General features: G+C 23.0%; 6 protein-coding genes across 6 annotated transcripts in view; 3 read left to right on the top strand and 3 right to left on the bottom strand.

The window, feature by feature from the left end:
- LOC102677792 (TBC1 domain family member 23) overlaps positions 1 to 991 on the bottom strand; it is a 4649-nt gene extending 3658 nt beyond the window's left edge. The window contains exons 1-2 of the mRNA XM_031510014.1: positions 723 to 991; positions 1 to 137 (exon numbers count right to left, since the gene is read on the bottom strand). The exon at positions 1 to 137 is cut by the window's left edge and continues 24 nt beyond it. Coding sequence (XP_031365874.1) covers positions 1 to 137; positions 723 to 751 — 166 coding nt within the window. The 5' untranslated portion in view covers positions 752 to 991. The remainder of the gene's footprint in view (positions 138 to 722) is intronic.
- Positions 992 to 1516: 525 nt separating this feature from the next.
- On the top strand, positions 1517 to 4843 carry LOC102677922 (mitochondrial import receptor subunit TOM70). Its single transcript, XM_006614761.2, has 8 exons — positions 1517 to 1971; positions 2205 to 2378; positions 2482 to 2689; positions 2764 to 2905; positions 3049 to 3400; positions 3549 to 3773; positions 3839 to 4059; positions 4183 to 4843. Exons 1-8 carry the CDS (start codon positions 1732 to 1734, stop codon positions 4349 to 4351), a joined length of 1731 nt encoding a protein of 576 aa, XP_006614824.1. The 5' UTR covers positions 1517 to 1731; the 3' UTR covers positions 4352 to 4843.
- A 356-nt stretch (positions 4844 to 5199) lies between these two features.
- LOC102678350 (UDP-N-acetylglucosamine--dolichyl-phosphate N-acetylglucosaminephosphotransferase) lies at positions 5200 to 10811 on the bottom strand. Its single transcript, XM_006614764.2, has 7 exons — positions 10524 to 10811; positions 10305 to 10419; positions 9777 to 10222; positions 6499 to 6687; positions 6356 to 6426; positions 6113 to 6276; positions 5200 to 5478 (listed from the first exon to the last, which is right to left on the bottom strand). The coding sequence occupies exons 1-7, from the start codon at positions 10700 to 10702 to the stop codon at positions 5413 to 5415; spliced, it is 1230 nt and encodes a 409-aa protein (XP_006614827.1). The 5' UTR covers positions 10703 to 10811; the 3' UTR covers positions 5200 to 5412.
- Positions 7870 to 9613, top strand: LOC102678207 (beta-1,4-mannosyl-glycoprotein 4-beta-N-acetylglucosaminyltransferase). Its single transcript, XM_006614763.2, has 2 exons — positions 7870 to 8274; positions 8380 to 9613. Exons 1-2 carry the CDS (start codon positions 8116 to 8118, stop codon positions 9505 to 9507), a joined length of 1287 nt encoding a protein of 428 aa, XP_006614826.1. The 5' UTR covers positions 7870 to 8115; the 3' UTR covers positions 9508 to 9613.
- Positions 10812 to 11131: 320 nt separating the features above from the next.
- LOC102678067 (E3 ubiquitin-protein ligase RNF14-like) lies at positions 11132 to 13618 on the top strand. Its single transcript, XM_006614762.2, has 5 exons — positions 11132 to 11273; positions 11650 to 12525; positions 12650 to 12878; positions 13010 to 13182; positions 13293 to 13618. Exons 2-5 carry the CDS (start codon positions 11650 to 11652, stop codon positions 13533 to 13535), a joined length of 1521 nt encoding a protein of 506 aa, XP_006614825.1. The 5' UTR covers positions 11132 to 11273; the 3' UTR covers positions 13536 to 13618.
- Positions 13619 to 14734: 1116 nt separating this feature from the next.
- Positions 14735 to 16957, bottom strand: LOC102678500 (tubulin alpha-1 chain-like). Its single transcript, XM_006614765.2, has 3 exons — positions 16763 to 16957; positions 16039 to 16261; positions 14735 to 15950 (listed from the first exon to the last, which is right to left on the bottom strand). Exons 1-3 carry the CDS (start codon positions 16763 to 16765, stop codon positions 14824 to 14826), a joined length of 1353 nt encoding a protein of 450 aa, XP_006614828.1. The 5' UTR covers positions 16766 to 16957; the 3' UTR covers positions 14735 to 14823.
- Positions 16958 to 17791: the final 834 nt, after the last annotated feature.

The following is a 17791-nucleotide window of genomic DNA, read 5'->3' on the forward strand; positions in this document are numbered from 1 at the left end:
GATCAATAACATCTAAACAAGCTTGCCATACATCAGGTCTTAAATTTATAGGAACAGACCTTCCTTTACAAATTGCGTATATATCAGATGCAGATGGTGCTTCAGTATCAAGTAAAGCTGCTTCTAGTTCCAATATCCTAAATAATTATTTTTTATTAGTTCATTTTAATAAAAAATTTTAATTACCATTAAATAGATATTATTAAATTATTAATTATCATTTTAATAAGAAAAATAATATATTAGAAAATAATTTCCTAAAATAAAATTATTTTTTTAAAGATTTATATAATAAATAATTAAAATTAGTATTTTCACAAAAAATTATTTCAATTTTATATTCAAATTTTTTATTTTATTCTTTTATTAATGCAAAAGATAATTTGTACAATTTTAAGATATAATTGATAAATATATGAATTAAAAAAAATAGAAATATTTTTTTTTAATAAAAAATTAAAACAAAATTTATCATGTAAATGATAAATGTAAATGATAATAGAAAATTTGGAAAATTATAATATAAGATTTACTTATTTTTGATACTCTATAATTTTTATGTATTTAGAAAACATAAGACAAAATAGTATACAAAATAATCGGAAAAATTTAATCGAATTAAATTGCAAAAGAATATATCCAAATATTTTTTAATGAAACAAATAATTAAAATTCATGTTTATTAAAATTTCTTCTAGCTAAAAAAATGTTATGAAATTTACCAGGTGTTTTCATCTTCTTCTAGTGCCATTTTGATAAACGTCACACTTATATTGTAATTTGTGAAATCGTAAATTCGATATGAATTACAATTTTCTAAAGTGCAATAAATATTTTTGATCACTTAACATTCTTCGTTTAATTTCATAACTTTTATTACATTTCTCATGCTTTTCGTTCTTCTCAAAATTCAACAATCTATAGATAGCACAGACAAAACTTTGCTCTTGTTGACAAACCGTTGCCATCTTTTAAATAAAATCTTACGCTAGCGTAAGAAAACTTGCTAATATTAAATAATGTTATTTTATATATATTTACTTGAACTTTATATTCAAAAACAAATATTTTACAAAATTTCTTTATTAATAATTGATAGTATGAAATATTTTTTTAAATTTTTAATAAAAAAAATTTTTTAAAATAATAAAGAAATTATATACATTTATATAATAAGTTTTTTGTATTTTATATGGTATATAAAAGATGATAAGAAGTTTATATTTTATAATATTTATGGAATTCAATGATCAGTTCTTTTGTACTTTAAAAACTTACATCATCAATTTAATCTAATCTATTACAGAGCTATTGCCAAATATTTATATAAAATATTACAAAAAATCGAATATTTGTATTACTTTTTTAAATTTATATAATGTTTATATTTATATTAAAAATTATATTTATGACAAGAAAGTAAAAAATTTTAAATATAATCAATAATAAAATTATAATTTTTTTAAATTTAACGTTGTATATCATCCTTTATGTCATAAATGTAATATTATTGATAAGATCAAGCGCTAAATTCAGACAGTGGTAGAAATGTGTACTAAGCGAGTCGTTTCTCCGAGGATTCGTCTGCAAGTGATCTTAGTGATCTTTCCGCATGGTTGCTAGATTGTATATTAGTTCTCACTGTCAATTTTTGTATCGGTGAGATTAGAAAAGAAAAGTGAAATCAACAGAAATCCTTGTCATTTCAAGTCAGTGAAAAATTCGTAAAGAATGACTGGTGCAAGTGGCGCGAGCGTGACCGGTCCGCTACCAAAATGGCAACTTGCTTTAGCTGTTGCAGCGCCGGTCGCACTAGGTCTTGGTTATATGTATTATAAAAACAGCTCTAAGCCTTCTTCAAAACCTAGTCGCGGTAAATCAAAGAACTCAAAAAAAAATGGCGCACCAGCTACCGATAAACAAATATCAATCGATATTGATTGTCCTCCAAAAAGTACAATTGAAACAGAGGTTAGAAAAATTTTGACGATTTATGTTTCATCGTTAGCAATTTATAATATATATTTCTTGAAGCATTTTCAAAAAAAAGAATTAATTTTCAATATATTAATTTTTCATTATTAAATTTTTATAAATAAATTTAAACAACAATCAAATTTAAACAAATCGAATAAAAGTAAAATAAATATATTATTTGCATTTTATATTTCATTTATGTAATAATCGAAGGTATATAATTGCAGACTCTATTGGAAAAAGCTCAAAGATTAAAAACTGAAGGAAATAAACAGTTCAAAATAGGAAAATACGATGAAGCAATAAATCAATATAATAATGCTATTGAAATATGTCCAAAAGAAAATACAGAAGCTCTTGCTACATTTTATCAAAATAGAGCAGCTGCTTATGAACAACTGGTAAGAATATTTTTATATTATATTTTATATAATATTTTTATATTATAATTTTATAATAAATAAATATAACTATTAGTCTGAGTGACATTAAAATATATTATAGAAAAAATATAGTAGTGTAAAAGCAGACTGTACAAAAGCTTTAGAATTAAACCCAAAATATGCCAAAGCATTATTACGCCGAGCAAGAGCAATGGAATATTGTAATGAATTAGAATCAGCTTTAGAGGATGTGACTACTGCTTGTATTTTGGAGAATTTTTCTAATCAAACTGCAATTGTAATGGCAGATAGAGTTCTAAAACAATTAGGTAAATTATACATAAGTAATATAAGATATATAATATTTAATAAAATATAAATATGAATTTTATACTTTTTTCAGGTAGACAGCATGCAATGGAATATTTGGCAAATAAAAAATTAGTTATGCCTAGTAAATATTTTATTAAAACATATATCATTACTTTCCATAAAGATCCTGTTCTTTCAAATCTTCAAGATATTAATTATAATAATTTACCTATGTAAATATTTTGAAGTTCTCTTTTCATATCATTTTTATTATATATTTTTTAAAATTATTATTAATTTATATAATTAAAATTTATTATTATTATATTATATAATTAAAATTTTATTTGCTTATATTTTTTTTAAATTTTTTTAGGGGTTTTGCAAAAGCTTTAAAATGTGTAAAAGAACAAGAATATGATGATGTAATACCACTCTGTACTGAAGTAATCAACAGTTCTGAACCAGATATACTGCCACACAAAATGAAAGTAGTATTGTTACGTGCTACGTTTTACCTTCTATTAGGACAACATGATGCTGCACTAGAAGACTTTGGAACTATTATAAACAATTCTACTGTTTTAAAAGATATAAAAGTGCATGCCTTGATAAAAAGAGCTGCCTTATTTATGCAATTAGAAAATCCAGATAAGAGTTTCTGTGATTTTGAAACTGCTATTGAGCTTGATCCTGAGTGTGGTGACATTTATCATCATAGAGGACATGTAATGACAATTTTTTATGATATAAAAAATTTAAAAAATTTTTTAAATATAACAAAGTGAAACAAAATAAAATTATATATATATTATATATATTAGTAATATTATATTATAATGTAATAATTGATAAAAATGTATTACATGATTATAGGTAAATTTACTCATGGAAAAGATAGATGAAGCCAGAGAAGATTTTAAGAAGGCTGTTGAACTGAATCCTAACTTTGGAGTAGCATATGTACAAAAGTGTTATGCAGATTATCGTTATGGAATGATGGAAAGAAGTAAAGAATTAGTAGAAGAAGCCATGAGAAATTTTGAAAATGCTTTTGAAAAATTCCCAGACTGTCCAGAATGTTATACTCTATATGCACAGGTACGAAATCAATAATTCAAAATTAGTAATAAAAATTTACTATATTATATTATATTATGATATAGATGTTAACGGAATTACAAGAATATCGAAAAGCTGATATTTATTTTGCTAAAGCAATTGAAAAAGATCCATGTAATGCTACAGTTTATGTACATAGAGGTTTATTACATCTACAATGGAATGGTGATGTAGATAAAGCTATTGAATATATTAATAAAGCATTAGAAATGGATGATAAGTGTGAATATGGATATGAAACTTTAGGAACGATTGAAGTTCAAAGGTAAATTGATATTTTAAAGCACATACATATGTCTTTTGATAAGTAAATTTAAATAAATAATAAGAAGTAATAATATTTTTTATATATATATTTCTGAACTATAATTTTTTATTTTTTTAATAGAGGAAATGTAGAGGAAGCGATGAATCTATTTGACAAGGCCTTAGCGTTAGGTCGCACAACAATGGAACTTACACATATTTTCAGTTTGAGAGATGCTGCAAAAACACGGCTCAAGATAAAAGAGAGATTAGGATCAGATGTAATGTTAAATTTTCAAAATATTTCATAAGTTTTTATGAAGCTATTAAACATTGAAATTTCAAATAAAAATGCACGTGGTTACCAGAAATAAGAAGTGAAATTTGATATCTTCTATATGAATATAATTTTATACAAGGTTTTAATAGAAGTTCTGCAATAATCGAGACATTCATTGCTTTTACAGCTATTTATACTATATAGTTTAATGTAGTTGAAGTTATTGAACTTACATAATTTATTTGATTCATGAAATTTGCTTTTTTTATGAGAAAAATTTCAAGTATGAAATAAAAGTTAGTATTATAGTATGAAATTTTTTTCTAATAGTTTCTATAATAACAATTTTTTAAAATTGCATTTACAAAATATTTAGTTTATTTTTACTAGATCTAAGATTCTATTCATAATTATTCATTTTAAAATTTTATGTAATCAATTACTCACTTTTTTCACAAATTTAATATAATGCTATTTAATAATAATATTATTACATTTAAATTGCAAAAGTATCCTAAAAATTTTTTGCTGTATTTAGAAAAATATATTTTATATATATATATACATATATGTATATATGTATGTATATATATATATATATATAAATGTTATGCGATAAAAAAGATGATTAAAAATTCGCATAATTTAATAATAATATTTGTAAAAGTTTACCATTTATTGTAATCATGAATTTAAAACTGTATTTTGTATTATTTTGTATATAAAGCTTATAATTTTTAATCAAGTTATGTATAATTTATATATAAAAATATCAATATTATTGTGTTATATTATTTCCTAAGTTATAAATTTCATTTTGTTGTAACCTAGTTCCTGATGAATTGTGATATTTGTGATTAAATACCATTAAAACTTATAAACTGGAAAAAAATATATTTTATTTATTGATATTAATAAAAAATAATATTTACATAATATATAATTGTTCATAAATGTACATTCAGAATGATTACAAAGTATAAAACTACATTTTAAAAGATTTTATGTAAAAAAATTTTTTTACATAATATACATATATTACTTCATTATAAAACAACAAAGTAATTTTGTACTTTTTAAATATGTATGTTTTTAAACTTCATAGAAGATAGAAGCAAGAGGATATCTTATAAGAAATGCTAATGAACTGCTAATAATCTGAAATAACAATAAATTTTAACACATGTATTAATATATAAATAATGAAAACATAATAGAGTGCAAATTATTAGATTTCACATTTTTATGTTTTTCATATATAAATATGAAAAAATTTGATATTTCGAATAAGTAAATTAGTACTAATTGCATAGTAAATATAAAAATCATTTTTTTACAATATTTTTATCTTTTAATTATAATTAATTTATATATTTTTATAAATATTTAAATATGTATTTGCAAATTTTTTTCTGTTATTTTTATTATTACAAATTTAACATTTGTATCATATTAACATATTTTTAAATTTTTTAATTTCGATTTTGTTTTAATAGAAGAAAAATTTGTGATTATCAATTTTGTTTTTTATTATATAAAATTTAAATTTGTAACAAAACAAAAAATATATTATATAAATATCTACATTATAAATCAAAAAAATTACATATTTTCTACAAAAAAAAAATTTTAGTTGAACATTTAAAAAAAAACACGAAATTCACGATCGTAATTTACAAAAACAATTTCTTTTACATATTTTTTTATAATTTTCTATTTTTCTTAATAATTTGCACATTTCTACGTACATATTTTCAAACTATTTATAAACTATTAACTTCTAATTTCTTACCTGAATTAGCAATAAAATTAATGTAAGTGTAGGTTCTTTCATCGGGCCAGTTCTTATAAGTACATAATTAATTAATGTAAGATTATTACAAGTAATAATACCTTTATCATCTTCTTGCCATTTTATTATGTTTAATTTCCTAAATATCCATGCTATAAATTTACCTATAAAAAAAAGTTATTTCAAATCAAATTGAAAATCATAAATAATCGGAAAAAATATAATATAATATAATTCTCATACCTATAATGCCTATATCTTTTTTATTAAATACTGCAGTACTAATTTCTAATTTATCAGTTTTTTTATTATACCTATAAGTAAATTTTGTATGTAACAATTTTTAAAAATTATTATAGAAATATATATTTGATTTTAAAACTTACTTCGGCAATCTGTGTCTAGGGCATGGTATAAAATGAAACAATTGTGGCACACTATAAAGAAAATTAATTATTTGTGGAATGAAAAAAAGTAAAGTTGTTTTACTGAAATGTCCAATAATACCAACAACAGCAAATGTCATTCCAGATAAATAACAAAAAGTATCACCTACAAATACTTGTGCTGGGTACCTTGAACAAAAGAATAAAATTTTCAAAAAATTAATTTCATTATATACAAATATTTCTTATATATTATCATTCATTATTAAAGCAAAAATATTTTAACAATTGTAAAACAATAATAAAATAAATAATAAATAAAATTAAGGAAATATTCTTAATTAATTATATAAAAAATGAAAATATAAAATAAAAATGTATTAATTCTTTTAATTGATTAAAACGATTTTTTTTTAATTATTACAAAAGATAATAGATTAAATATAAAGAATTTTATATAATTTTATATAATAATCGAATGTAAATTAGAATATAAATTAAATAGGTTAGATATACTTTTTTAAATTACTAAAAATGAAATATTTGTAATATTAAATATTTTAATAATATATTTTAATATTTTAATTTAGATAAAATGATGATCAATTTATAAATTTTATTCTACAATTGAAGAAAAATGAATATTATTTTAAATAAAATATTCGTAATTATACAAAAATTCATGGTTAATATATGTTTAGTTTAATATTAATTTATGCAGCTAACTTCCATTTATTATTATTATTCGTAAATAAAAAATTTTTCATAATTAATTAGTAGTATAAGACGCGTGCGCCTTAAGAGAAATTACAAACGCGCTTGCCAGTGAAATATAGTAAAAGAGATTGCGTAGAAGGAAGCATTTGGACGAATCGGGCGTGGTTTTTCAATTCGTTGCATTCTCGGCAGGCGGTCCAAGTATTTTAATAGAACAATGGAATATTTTTGAATAATAAATTAAATTTGCCAAGAGATGAAAATGTGGCATTATGTTGCGAATAATTTTACAATTAGTAAAATACCAAAAATTGGTTAGAAAATATTCAAAATTTCATGTTTTAAAAAAGTTCTTAATAAGCGATTGAGGCCATTTAAAATTAAATGGCACGTCGGGGAGCAGTGACATCACGATTTAAACGTCACGACGCGAAGGTATTCATATCATTATTAGCGTCAGACTTATTGTTATATTATTGTGAGTTTGTATACAAATTATGTACACCTTGTATTCGAAACATCATTGGAAATTATTTACTAATTAATATTCAAAATTTCAACACAAGGTGAAAACTACATTTTATACACAAATCTTCATGTAATAGAAATTTTTCTGATATATATATGTTTTTTTATTACTTTTATATTTTAAAAATGATTTTTAACTATTAATTATCATTTACATTAAGTGTAATTGTTTACTTACTACAAAAGTGAAAAAAAAAATGTGAATTCTAATTGCTATATGATGTATCATCAGCAAATTCGAACTTCATTTCATACATATATACATACATATTTATGGATGGGCTCTTTTAGCAACAAAAATGTTATGATTAAAGTAAAATTTTTACAAGGCATAAAATGAAAGATTAATAATTTGAAACAAAAAGTAGTGCCATGCAGCCCCGTCTAGATGGGAAACTGGCTTTATTATATACATTATTAGTTCTACAAGTTCTAATTGTTATGATTTATGTTGCTACAACTCCACCTTCTGAATTAACTGTATCCACAACTCATACTTCTGTTACATTTGTGAAATTTGAAGAATCACAAGTAAGATTTAAATTATTTTATTTAATCTATTAAATCTTTTAATCTAAATTCATTTTTAGCATTTTAATTTTATTTACAATCTTGAATATTTATATTAAATTCTAGGAATCAAAAATTCAACAAACTAATTATAAAAAGTTTCCCATCTACCAGACAATCAATGAAGAAATAATATTAAATGAAATCAAGACTTTTACTTTGTTTGAAGTATACAATCATACTATTTGTTGGAAATATGGAGTTGATGAATCAAAAATGAAAGGTAGTGAAGATCTTCAAAAATGTATTTGTATACATGGGTGGCATGGTTCGGATTGTGGTCAACCAGAAGTTGTTTGGAGAGCAATTATGGCATCAAAGCAAAATGTTAAATTAAAACATCGTAAAATAGCTAGACGTATCATTCATACATTTTTTCTACATGAACATAACTCAGCAATTGCAGAAGTGATAGTAGAAGAACTATATAATGTAGTAGATCTTTTTGTAATCTGTGATTTTAGTAATGCAGAAGATAATTTCCATCATAAACTACTTAAAGGTTTATTACAACAGAAACAGAAAAAAATTTTATATATTAATATATCAACGAAGTTACACAAACCATCAAGAATATTATCTAAATATATTTGGGAAAAACTTAAGACTGTAATACGAAATTTAAAAGACGATGATATTTATATAACAACTGAACCAGAACAAATATTAAATTCCAGGGCATTAATGTTCCTCAAGGTATATAATGGATGGCCCCAACCTATTGGTTTTAGATTAAGATGGTCTGTTTATGGATTCTTTTGGCAACATCCACTTAAAACAATGATAACAGTTGGTGCATGTACAATTGGATTAATGCGTGAAGCTTATCAATCAAATTCTATCATGTTGGAACAACTGGAAGGAGATTTAAGTGAAAGAGATAGTCTAGGTCTAGTGATAGGAGATTTAAATCATTATGGAGGGTGGTACTGTTATTTATGTCAGGCACCCGCAAATATTATAACCAGTTTACATAATAAAGTTAAATCTAAAGAAATTCAAATAGAAAAAACTATTGATGTACCATTCATTGAGGACCTAATAGGAAGTGGATTATGGTTAGATGGGAAAACTAATCTCCTAAGAGTCTCTAAATCTCAGGACCTCTATTTTGCGCCTGAAACAATACTTAATAATACATGGAAGTATGACTGGCTAGTAGAAAATTTTTATGCTAAGTTAGACTATTATTGACATATTAGTCACACCTGACTGTGATATTAACTCATACTCAATACTCAATGTAAACTATAATATTGTACTGAATTTATATACTAAAATAATATGTTGAATGAATTATAAATGTTAAATGATTTATATACATATAACTTATAAAGAAAACATATAATTATTTTTTTCTTATTTAATTATATTCCTTCATATTATTATTAAATTAGATTATATTATTTATATTAAGATTTTATTATTTATATATTTATTTACTTAATTTACATATAACTTACCAATTAAATTTTAATAATCCCAATGATGTTGCTATATATGGAAGCATGAAATATAATGAAAATTGATGTGCTTTCCAGAGATCTCCTGATAATTCTATTAGATTAAATAGAAGAATACTAATTGAAATTATTAAGCTTTGTCCAACTTCTAAACCATTTATACCAGCTAATATATTTATAGCATTTGTACAAAATACTGCTAACATCCCCATATATAAATAATAAAATATCCAGAGATCTACTGAGAAACCAAACCATGGTCTTAAGGGTTTTGGCACAATAATTAATGTAGAATTAAAATTAATATAATACACCATCAAAAGTGGTAATGAAGCAATAGTTGGTAATAATAATTTATGGCGCCACCGAAGATCCAAAACATCATCAGCAAAACCCAATAGTAACATACAACAAATTGAAAGTAAACCTGCCAAAAACTCCATAAACTGTAATTGAAATTTGTTAAATTATATCCTATTTATTTTTAAAAAATTTATTAAAAAACTATTTATAAAAATTATTTGTTACCTCATTATGAGGAAAATTTATATCATTAAGAATATATTTTGTAAATGGTATAGGAATAAACAAAAAGAGTGTTATAAGAAAAAGACATCCAGTAACAACACCTAAGGCTTCAGGCCTGTAAATGAATTTATACATATAAATTACCTGTACTTACATTAATATCCACTAGAAGAATAGATGATGTATATAAAAAATGCTATTTTTGATAAATTCACTTACACTTTTTCACCACTCTTTTTATTCATATCAATACCGTATAGGTTAGCTTTAATAAACATATTTTTTATTTTTGGGATTAAACGTATAGTTAAAAAATACATGATAATTGACATAAAAAAATTAATTAAAATTGGAAAAATAAATTTCCAAGTATCTTCATTGTATTTTATATTGAACATTTTTAAAATCTTATAAAAATATTAAACAAATCGGATTACATATAACAAACGGATGATTGACGTGGCCAATTACAAATATAATATATTATATATGTCGTTCTTTAATATATAGTGTAAATATAATAATATTTCTAAAATGATATATAAAAAGATAATAATTTAATGAATATATATTTTATTTTCAAACATACATTAAACACGTTATATTATTTAGAGGGTACTACATAGGTCACATGGTGGTACATCTACATAAGAAGGAGAAAAAATTTCATTCCGATTTGTAAAATTTTAATAACAACAAAACTAACAAAATATTTTTATTTATTTTATCTATTATTTCATTTTATAATATTTAATACTTTTATAGTATTTTGTATTAATGATAGTTCTTTTGATTTTTAGATCTTCAAAATTTTTTATGAATTATATACAATTTTAATAATGGTAAAAATTTGGTTTAAAAATGACATTTTAGTCTTATCAAATAAAATTCATACTTTGATAAAAATTTCTTTTAAATGAATATATAAATTCATTATAAAACAAACATTTTTCTTAGAATACGATTGAGGTAATACAGTGTAACAATTTTAAACATTGTTATTATTTAAATATAATTATTTAATTTATTGTTTTATTTTTAATTTTAATACATAAATTAATTATATTCTCTAATTTTTAATTAAAATTTAATATACATAAAATTCATAATAATGATTTTAATTATGTTTTAATATTGTTTAACCTAAAACTGTCAAAAATAAAATATACTTTTTTCCACAATGAAGAGTGAAATAACATATTAAAAATTATATATACGAAAATCTATATTATTGATTAATAATGAAATTAATATATATATTATATATAATATTGTATATTGTATATAAATTTTTTATTTTTCAATGCAAACTTATTTTTTATACAATTAATTATCTAATTTATAGATGGATAGTGAAAAACAAAAAGATGAGATTATTGCATTGGAAAGTATTTATAATTCAGAAGAATTTTTATATCACAAGGAAGATGATCATTATCAATGTACTTTTATGATATTTATAAATCTTCCAGCAGATTATCATATTATATATAAGAATTCTATACAAGATGAATCTGAACAAAAGATTAAAATCTCTTACTTACCACCATTAAGACTTCATGTTTTTTTACCAAAAAATTATCCTTCTGAGTTACCACCTAAGTTTACTTTATATTCATCTTGGTTACATCTTTCATTATTAACAATATTATGTAAAAAATTGGATAAATTGTGGGAGGAAAACAAAGGACAAGAGATATTATTTACATGGGTAGCTTTTTTACAAGAGACTTTAGAATTCTTAAATATACAAGACAATCTTAATATGAGTTGTGCTTATACACATTATAAAGAAGCTTTAGAAATAGCACACAATATTCATAAAAATAAAATAGATAATGTAGATAAAGAATATAATATTGAAGATGCAAAAAATAGAACAATGAAAGAAGTTACTACCAAGCATTTAAATAAAAAAATAATAAGAAAATATTATGATAAAAGAGCTATTTTAGATTTTCCTATTGGAAGAAATCCTATACAAGCATTAATTGATTATAATGAGAAGCGTAATCAAATCGAATTCAAAAAAAATTTCTATACTTGTAAGATTTGTTTTGTGGACAAAATAGGAGAACATTGTACACAATTTTTACCTTGTGGTCATATATTTTGCAAAGATTGCATAACTGGTTATTTAGAAGTAAGAATTAAGGATGGAAATGTGCAAAATATTTATTGTCCAGAAGAAAAATGTACCTCTGAAGCAACTCCTGCTCTGGTAAATATTTCTATTTGTTTTCTTTTAAAAATAATAATAATTTTCTTTAAAAAAATAATAAATTTATTATTATTTAATTTATTATTTATTTAATATAATAAAAATCTTATTACTCTATTTATAGATAAAAGATTTAGTAAGTTCAGAATTATTTGCAAAATATGATTCTATATTACTAAATGCCACATTAGATACTATGGGCGATATAGTATATTGCCCGAGACGTAGCTGTCAATATCCAGTTAGTCGCGAACCAAATGAACAAATGGCAAATTGTCCAATTTGTCAATATGCATTTTGTGTTTATTGCAAAATGGTATATCATGGTATAGAACCATGCAAAGTTTATTCAGGTATATATAGATATATATATATATCTTATTAATTTAAATTAATTTTTAATATTATTAAAATATTATTTGTGGTATTTTATTTAATATTTTAAAAATCTATAAATTAATATCTTAATTTTGCCTTGTTGCAGCTGAAATACATAAAGTGATAGCTGAATATCAAGAAGCTTCCGATGATAAGAAATTACAAATGGAACAACGTTATGGAAAAAAACAACTTCAAACTTTGGTAGAAAATGCCATGTCTGAAAATTGGATTAAAAGTAATAGTCAGAAATGTCCTAAATGCCAAGCTGCCATTGAGGTATTTAAATTTGTGTATATATATATATATTTTTTATTATATATAGATATACATGTAAGTATTTATATATAATACACTAGTGCATGTTCTTTATTACAATTATTTTGCAGAAATCAGATGGTTGTAACAAAATGGTATGTTGGCGATGCAATACATTCTTCTGTTGGTTATGTGGTACTATTCTTGATCGTAAAAAGCCATATAAACATTTTCAAGATATGAATTCTAAGTGCTATAACATGTTATATTATGGAATGCTAATTCAAGATGATAATGCAGATATTCATAATTTTCCGCCTTATCCAATTTATGAATTAGAAGATGAAGACTTCTTTGAAGACATTGTAGCATAAAAATAAAATAAAACATTATCAAACACGTTCAAAAAATAGTAACCATTACCTGTTATTTTTTTTTTTTTTTTTTGGTGAATATTTTGAAGATTGAGGCAGTACATAAAATGTTAATTAAAACTACGTTTGTTTAATTCTTATTTATAAAAGTATTCATGTACAAAGAAACATATAATAAATGTATATAGCAGAGTTGGGTAAAACGTAATCCGATTAATGATTGAAAATTACAATTAATATAAAATCTAATTATTAATCGTGATTACTGATTATTAAATAATCAGTAATCATTGATTAATGAATAAGAAAAGAATAAGAAATTGTTGTAATTAATGTTCGTTATTGCTTTATTAATTAATCATGAAATGATTATATTTTTAATTATGATTTAATTTGTACTTTTGCTGTAATAACAACATTGTGAATATTTTTTTAAAAATATATATATTTTTTACATGGAAAATCCTTAGAATAAGTTATTTATTTTTAGTATAATTTGTTTTTAATATAATAATCTCGCATTTCAAACATTTTATTTAATAATTTATGTTTTTGGTACGTTTATCATTGTAGAATATGAAAATAATCTTTCAACAGGACTTGAAGATAGTAGTAGTATATAATATAAAATAAAAATTTTTTTTATTGAAGAATATTTATCTAAAATAATTAAATTTCATTGTTGTGTTCTACTATCACTTTATATACACGTGAAATGTGATATTTCTAATTCTGTCTTAGAAATACATAAATTTGTGGTTGAAGTCATTAAAATCTTTCAAGCTAATGATAAGCGAAAGATTACGATAATTATTGAACGATTTAAAAATTACTGATTAATGATTACAAATTATAGAAAGTAATCATACTAATTTATTTCAATGATGATTGATTGATTAATAATTACAGTTACTATGATTACATTAAATAATCGATTACAAAAAAATTAATTGTCCAATTCTGATATATAATATATGATATAATATATTTTTATTGTATTATATACAATAATCATATAAATATCGAATAAACTGGAAATTCCTCATAATCTTATAAAAATTTTGTATAAAATATAAATATGTATACTATAATATTTTATACTCTTGTGAGTAAAATTATATTCATTATAAATAATATAAACATATTAATAAAAAGGAAATTAATATCAATATAAAAGGTTTTTTGAAAATAAAGACTTATTGTTGCTCATGACAATCTGTCTCTTTATTACCAAAAAAAAAAAAAAAAATATATATATATATCAAAACAATCATAATACTCGAATTATTTAATATTCTTCGGCACCTTCTCCTTCACCTTCAGCGGAATCCATACCAACTTCTTCATAATCTTTTTCAAGAGCTGCAAGATCTTCACGTGCTTCAGAAAATTCACCTTCTTCCATACCTTCACCAACATACCAATGGACAAATGCACGTTTAGCATACATCAAATCGAATTTATGATCAAGACGAGCCCAAGCTTCCGCAATAGCGGTTGTGTTTGACAACATGCAAACAGCACGTTGTACTTTGGCAAGATCACCACCAGGTACCACAGTTGGAGGCTGGTAATTAATACCAACTTTAAATCCAGTTGGGCACCAATCAACAAATTGAATAGTACGTTTTGTTTTTATAGTGGCGATCGCTGCATTTACATCTTTGGGTACGACATCACCTCTATATAACATGCAACAGGCCATGTATTTTCCATGGCGAGGATCACATTTCACCATTTGGTTTGCTGGTTCAAAACACGCATTCGTAATCTCTGATACAGAGAGTTGTTCATGATATGCCTTCTCTGCAGAAATAACAGGTGCATAGGTTACCAAGGGGAAATGAATTCTGGGATAAGGTACTAAATTTGTCTGGAATTCAGTTAAATCAACGTTCAATGCACCGTCAAATCGCAAAGAAGCTGTAATGGAGGATACAATTTGGCCAATTAATCGATTTAAATTAGTATAAGTAGGTCTTTCAATATCTAAATTACGGCGACAAATATCATAAATGGCTTCATTGTCAACCATAAATGCGCAATCGGAATGTTCAAGAGTGGTATGTGTGGTGAGAATTGAATTATATGGTTCAACAACTGCAGTAGAAACTTGTGGAGCAGGATAAATAGCAAATTCCAACTTTGATTTCTTGCCATAGTCTACAGAAAGACGTTCCATCAAAAGAGAAGTGAAACCAGAACCAGTACCACCTCCAAAAGAATGAAAGATGAGGAAACCTTGAAGACCAGTACACTGGTCAGCCAATTTACGTATTCTATCTAATACAAGATCTACAATTTCTTTTCCAATTGTATAATGACCACGAGCATAATTGTTAGCTGCATCTTCTTTACCCGTAATCAATTGTTCTGGATGAAACAACTGACGATAAGTACCAGTACGTACTTCATCTAAAAAATTAAAATTGATTTAATGATAGATTTATATAATTAATTTTAAAATTAAAATTTAAATTCAATAAAATTAAAAAATATTAACCAACTACTGTGGGTTCCAAATCAATGAAAACTGCTCTAGGTACATGTTTTCCTGCACCAGTTTCACTAAAAAATGTATTGAAACTATCATCTCCTCCACCAATAGTTTTGTCAGATGGCATTTGTCCATCAGGTTGGATGCCATGTTCCAGACAATATAATTCCCAACACGCATTACCAATCTGGACACCAGCTTGTCCAACATGAACTGAGATACATTCACGCTAAAATAAAAATATAAAATATGTTAATTCATAATAAATTTTTAATAAATTTTTAATTAAATAAAGAAATCAAATATTAAATATTCTGTATTTAATAATTTTCATATTTAAAAATATTTAATTGAAAAAATAAATATTTAATTTTTTAAGTGAAAAAAATGTTATAATATTCAAAGTTTAATGAATTTAAACTGTTCAAATATTAAAAACGAATTACCATAAACTGCATAATTAAGAAAAAATTAAATTAAATTAAAAGAATATTTTAAATATATTAATAAAATACCAAATATATAAATAAAATATCAAAATTTAATCAATATTTAAAATATACCATGTAAAAAAATAATTAAAACGAAAAAAATATTAAAAATATATTATTTCAATATAAAACCGGAAGCCGGCCGGCATTTAACCGTTACAAAATGGCTGTCTTCTTCTTAGTAAGGAAATATTTTCTAATATTCTTTATTTTTAAAGTACCAAAAAAATAAAACTTACCATTTTGTAATGTAAAGAAAACTTTCAAAATTCTTAAAAAAGAAGTAAAAAAAATGGACGTAGGATGATAGATAGTTGGCTAAAGCAAGTAATGGAGCTTTCGCTAACAACTACGACACCTCCGTCCGAAAATCGTCAAACGAATGCATCGCCGGCCATTACAACGGCTATTTATACCCTCGGTAGGCAACTTCATCAGCGTACACTGATTGGTTGTTGATGATCTCATTCCTTTTCGTGATTGGTCTTTTTTTGACCGCAGAACTCATGACGATTTAACACAGTCCTTATATGGAAAATATAGTCCCATATTAACAATATAATTATTTATTTTATTGATATTAACAACATAATATTTATTTACTTTTGTACATTATATTAAAAATAAATAAAATTAATTTTTAATTAAAACACATTTGAGCAAAGTTGAAAAAATAAGTATGAGTTTTACACAAAAATGAATTTTATGCAGTTGCAATGCATAACTGTTTCTTCCATATTTGGATTATGCTTTCTGATTGGTGACTCATATATGTCCCCCTTATAACAAAATATAATCCAATAAAATTTTTATCGCCATATATCAAATTTGAGAGAATATTTGATCAAAGACTTTAAAAAATCATTGTTTTTTTTGTTATTTTATTTTATACATATATGATTTTATATTAAAAAAATAAAAAATTGACATATATATGTAAAATAATTTGTAAATTTATTAATTCTTTGATTATTTAACAATATATATTTTCATTTGATATTTGCCTAAAAAAAAAATTATTTAATTTATAAATTGATATGAAAAATTTCAAATTTATAAAGCATAAAATAATAAGTATAAACAATAGTTTTTTTATTAAATTCCATTCACTTATATATTTTTTAAAATTTTTTATATATATAAAATTTATAATTGTATTCTAATAAATATCCAATATATATTTAAATTACATTTAAATATTGTAATTGTAAAAAAATAAATAAAATGAATAAATTTTTAATATAATATTAATATATTATTATTAAAAA

Source organism: Apis dorsata, unplaced genomic scaffold (assembly GCF_000469605.1).
Source record: "Apis dorsata unplaced genomic scaffold, Apis dorsata 1.3 scaffold_197, whole genome shotgun sequence".
NCBI classification, from domain to species: Eukaryota; Metazoa; Arthropoda; class Insecta; order Hymenoptera; family Apidae; genus Apis; species Apis dorsata.

Coding starts and splice junctions, on each gene's coding strand:
- LOC102677922 (XM_006614761.2), top strand. CDS start 1,732: ATGACTGGTGCAAGTGGCGCGAGCGTGACCGGTCCGCTACCAAAATGG. Junction 2,906..3,048: donor AATTATAATAATTTACCTAT/GTAAATATTTTG, acceptor AAATTTTTTTAG/GGGTTTTGCAAAAGCTTTAA. Junction 3,774..3,838: donor GTTATACTCTATATGCACAG/GTACGAAATCAA, acceptor ATTATGATATAG/ATGTTAACGGAATTACAAGA.
- LOC102678207 (XM_006614763.2), top strand. CDS start 8,116: ATGCAGCCCCGTCTAGATGGGAAACTGGCTTTATTATATACATTATTA. Junction 8,275..8,379: donor TGAAATTTGAAGAATCACAA/GTAAGATTTAAA, acceptor ATTAAATTCTAG/GAATCAAAAATTCAACAAAC.
- LOC102678350 (XM_006614764.2), bottom strand. CDS start 10,702: ATGTTCAATATAAAATACAATGAAGATACTTGGAAATTTATTTTTCCA. Junction 10,420..10,523: donor AAAAAGAGTGGTGAAAAAGT/GTAAGTGAATTT, acceptor ATTCATTTACAG/GCCTGAAGCCTTAGGTGTTG. Junction 5,479..6,112: donor TAATTTTATTGCTAATTCAG/GTAAGAAATTAG, acceptor TTGTTATTTCAG/ATTATTAGCAGTTCATTAGC.
- LOC102678067 (XM_006614762.2), top strand. CDS start 11,650: ATGGATAGTGAAAAACAAAAAGATGAGATTATTGCATTGGAAAGTATT. Junction 12,526..12,649: donor CTGAAGCAACTCCTGCTCTG/GTAAATATTTCT, acceptor CTCTATTTATAG/ATAAAAGATTTAGTAAGTTC. Junction 12,879..13,009: donor ACCATGCAAAGTTTATTCAG/GTATATATAGAT, acceptor GCCTTGTTGCAG/CTGAAATACATAAAGTGATA.
- LOC102678500 (XM_006614765.2), bottom strand. Junction 15,951..16,038: donor TTTGGAACCCACAGTAGTTG/GTTAATATTTTT, acceptor TTAATTTTTTAG/ATGAAGTACGTACTGGTACT.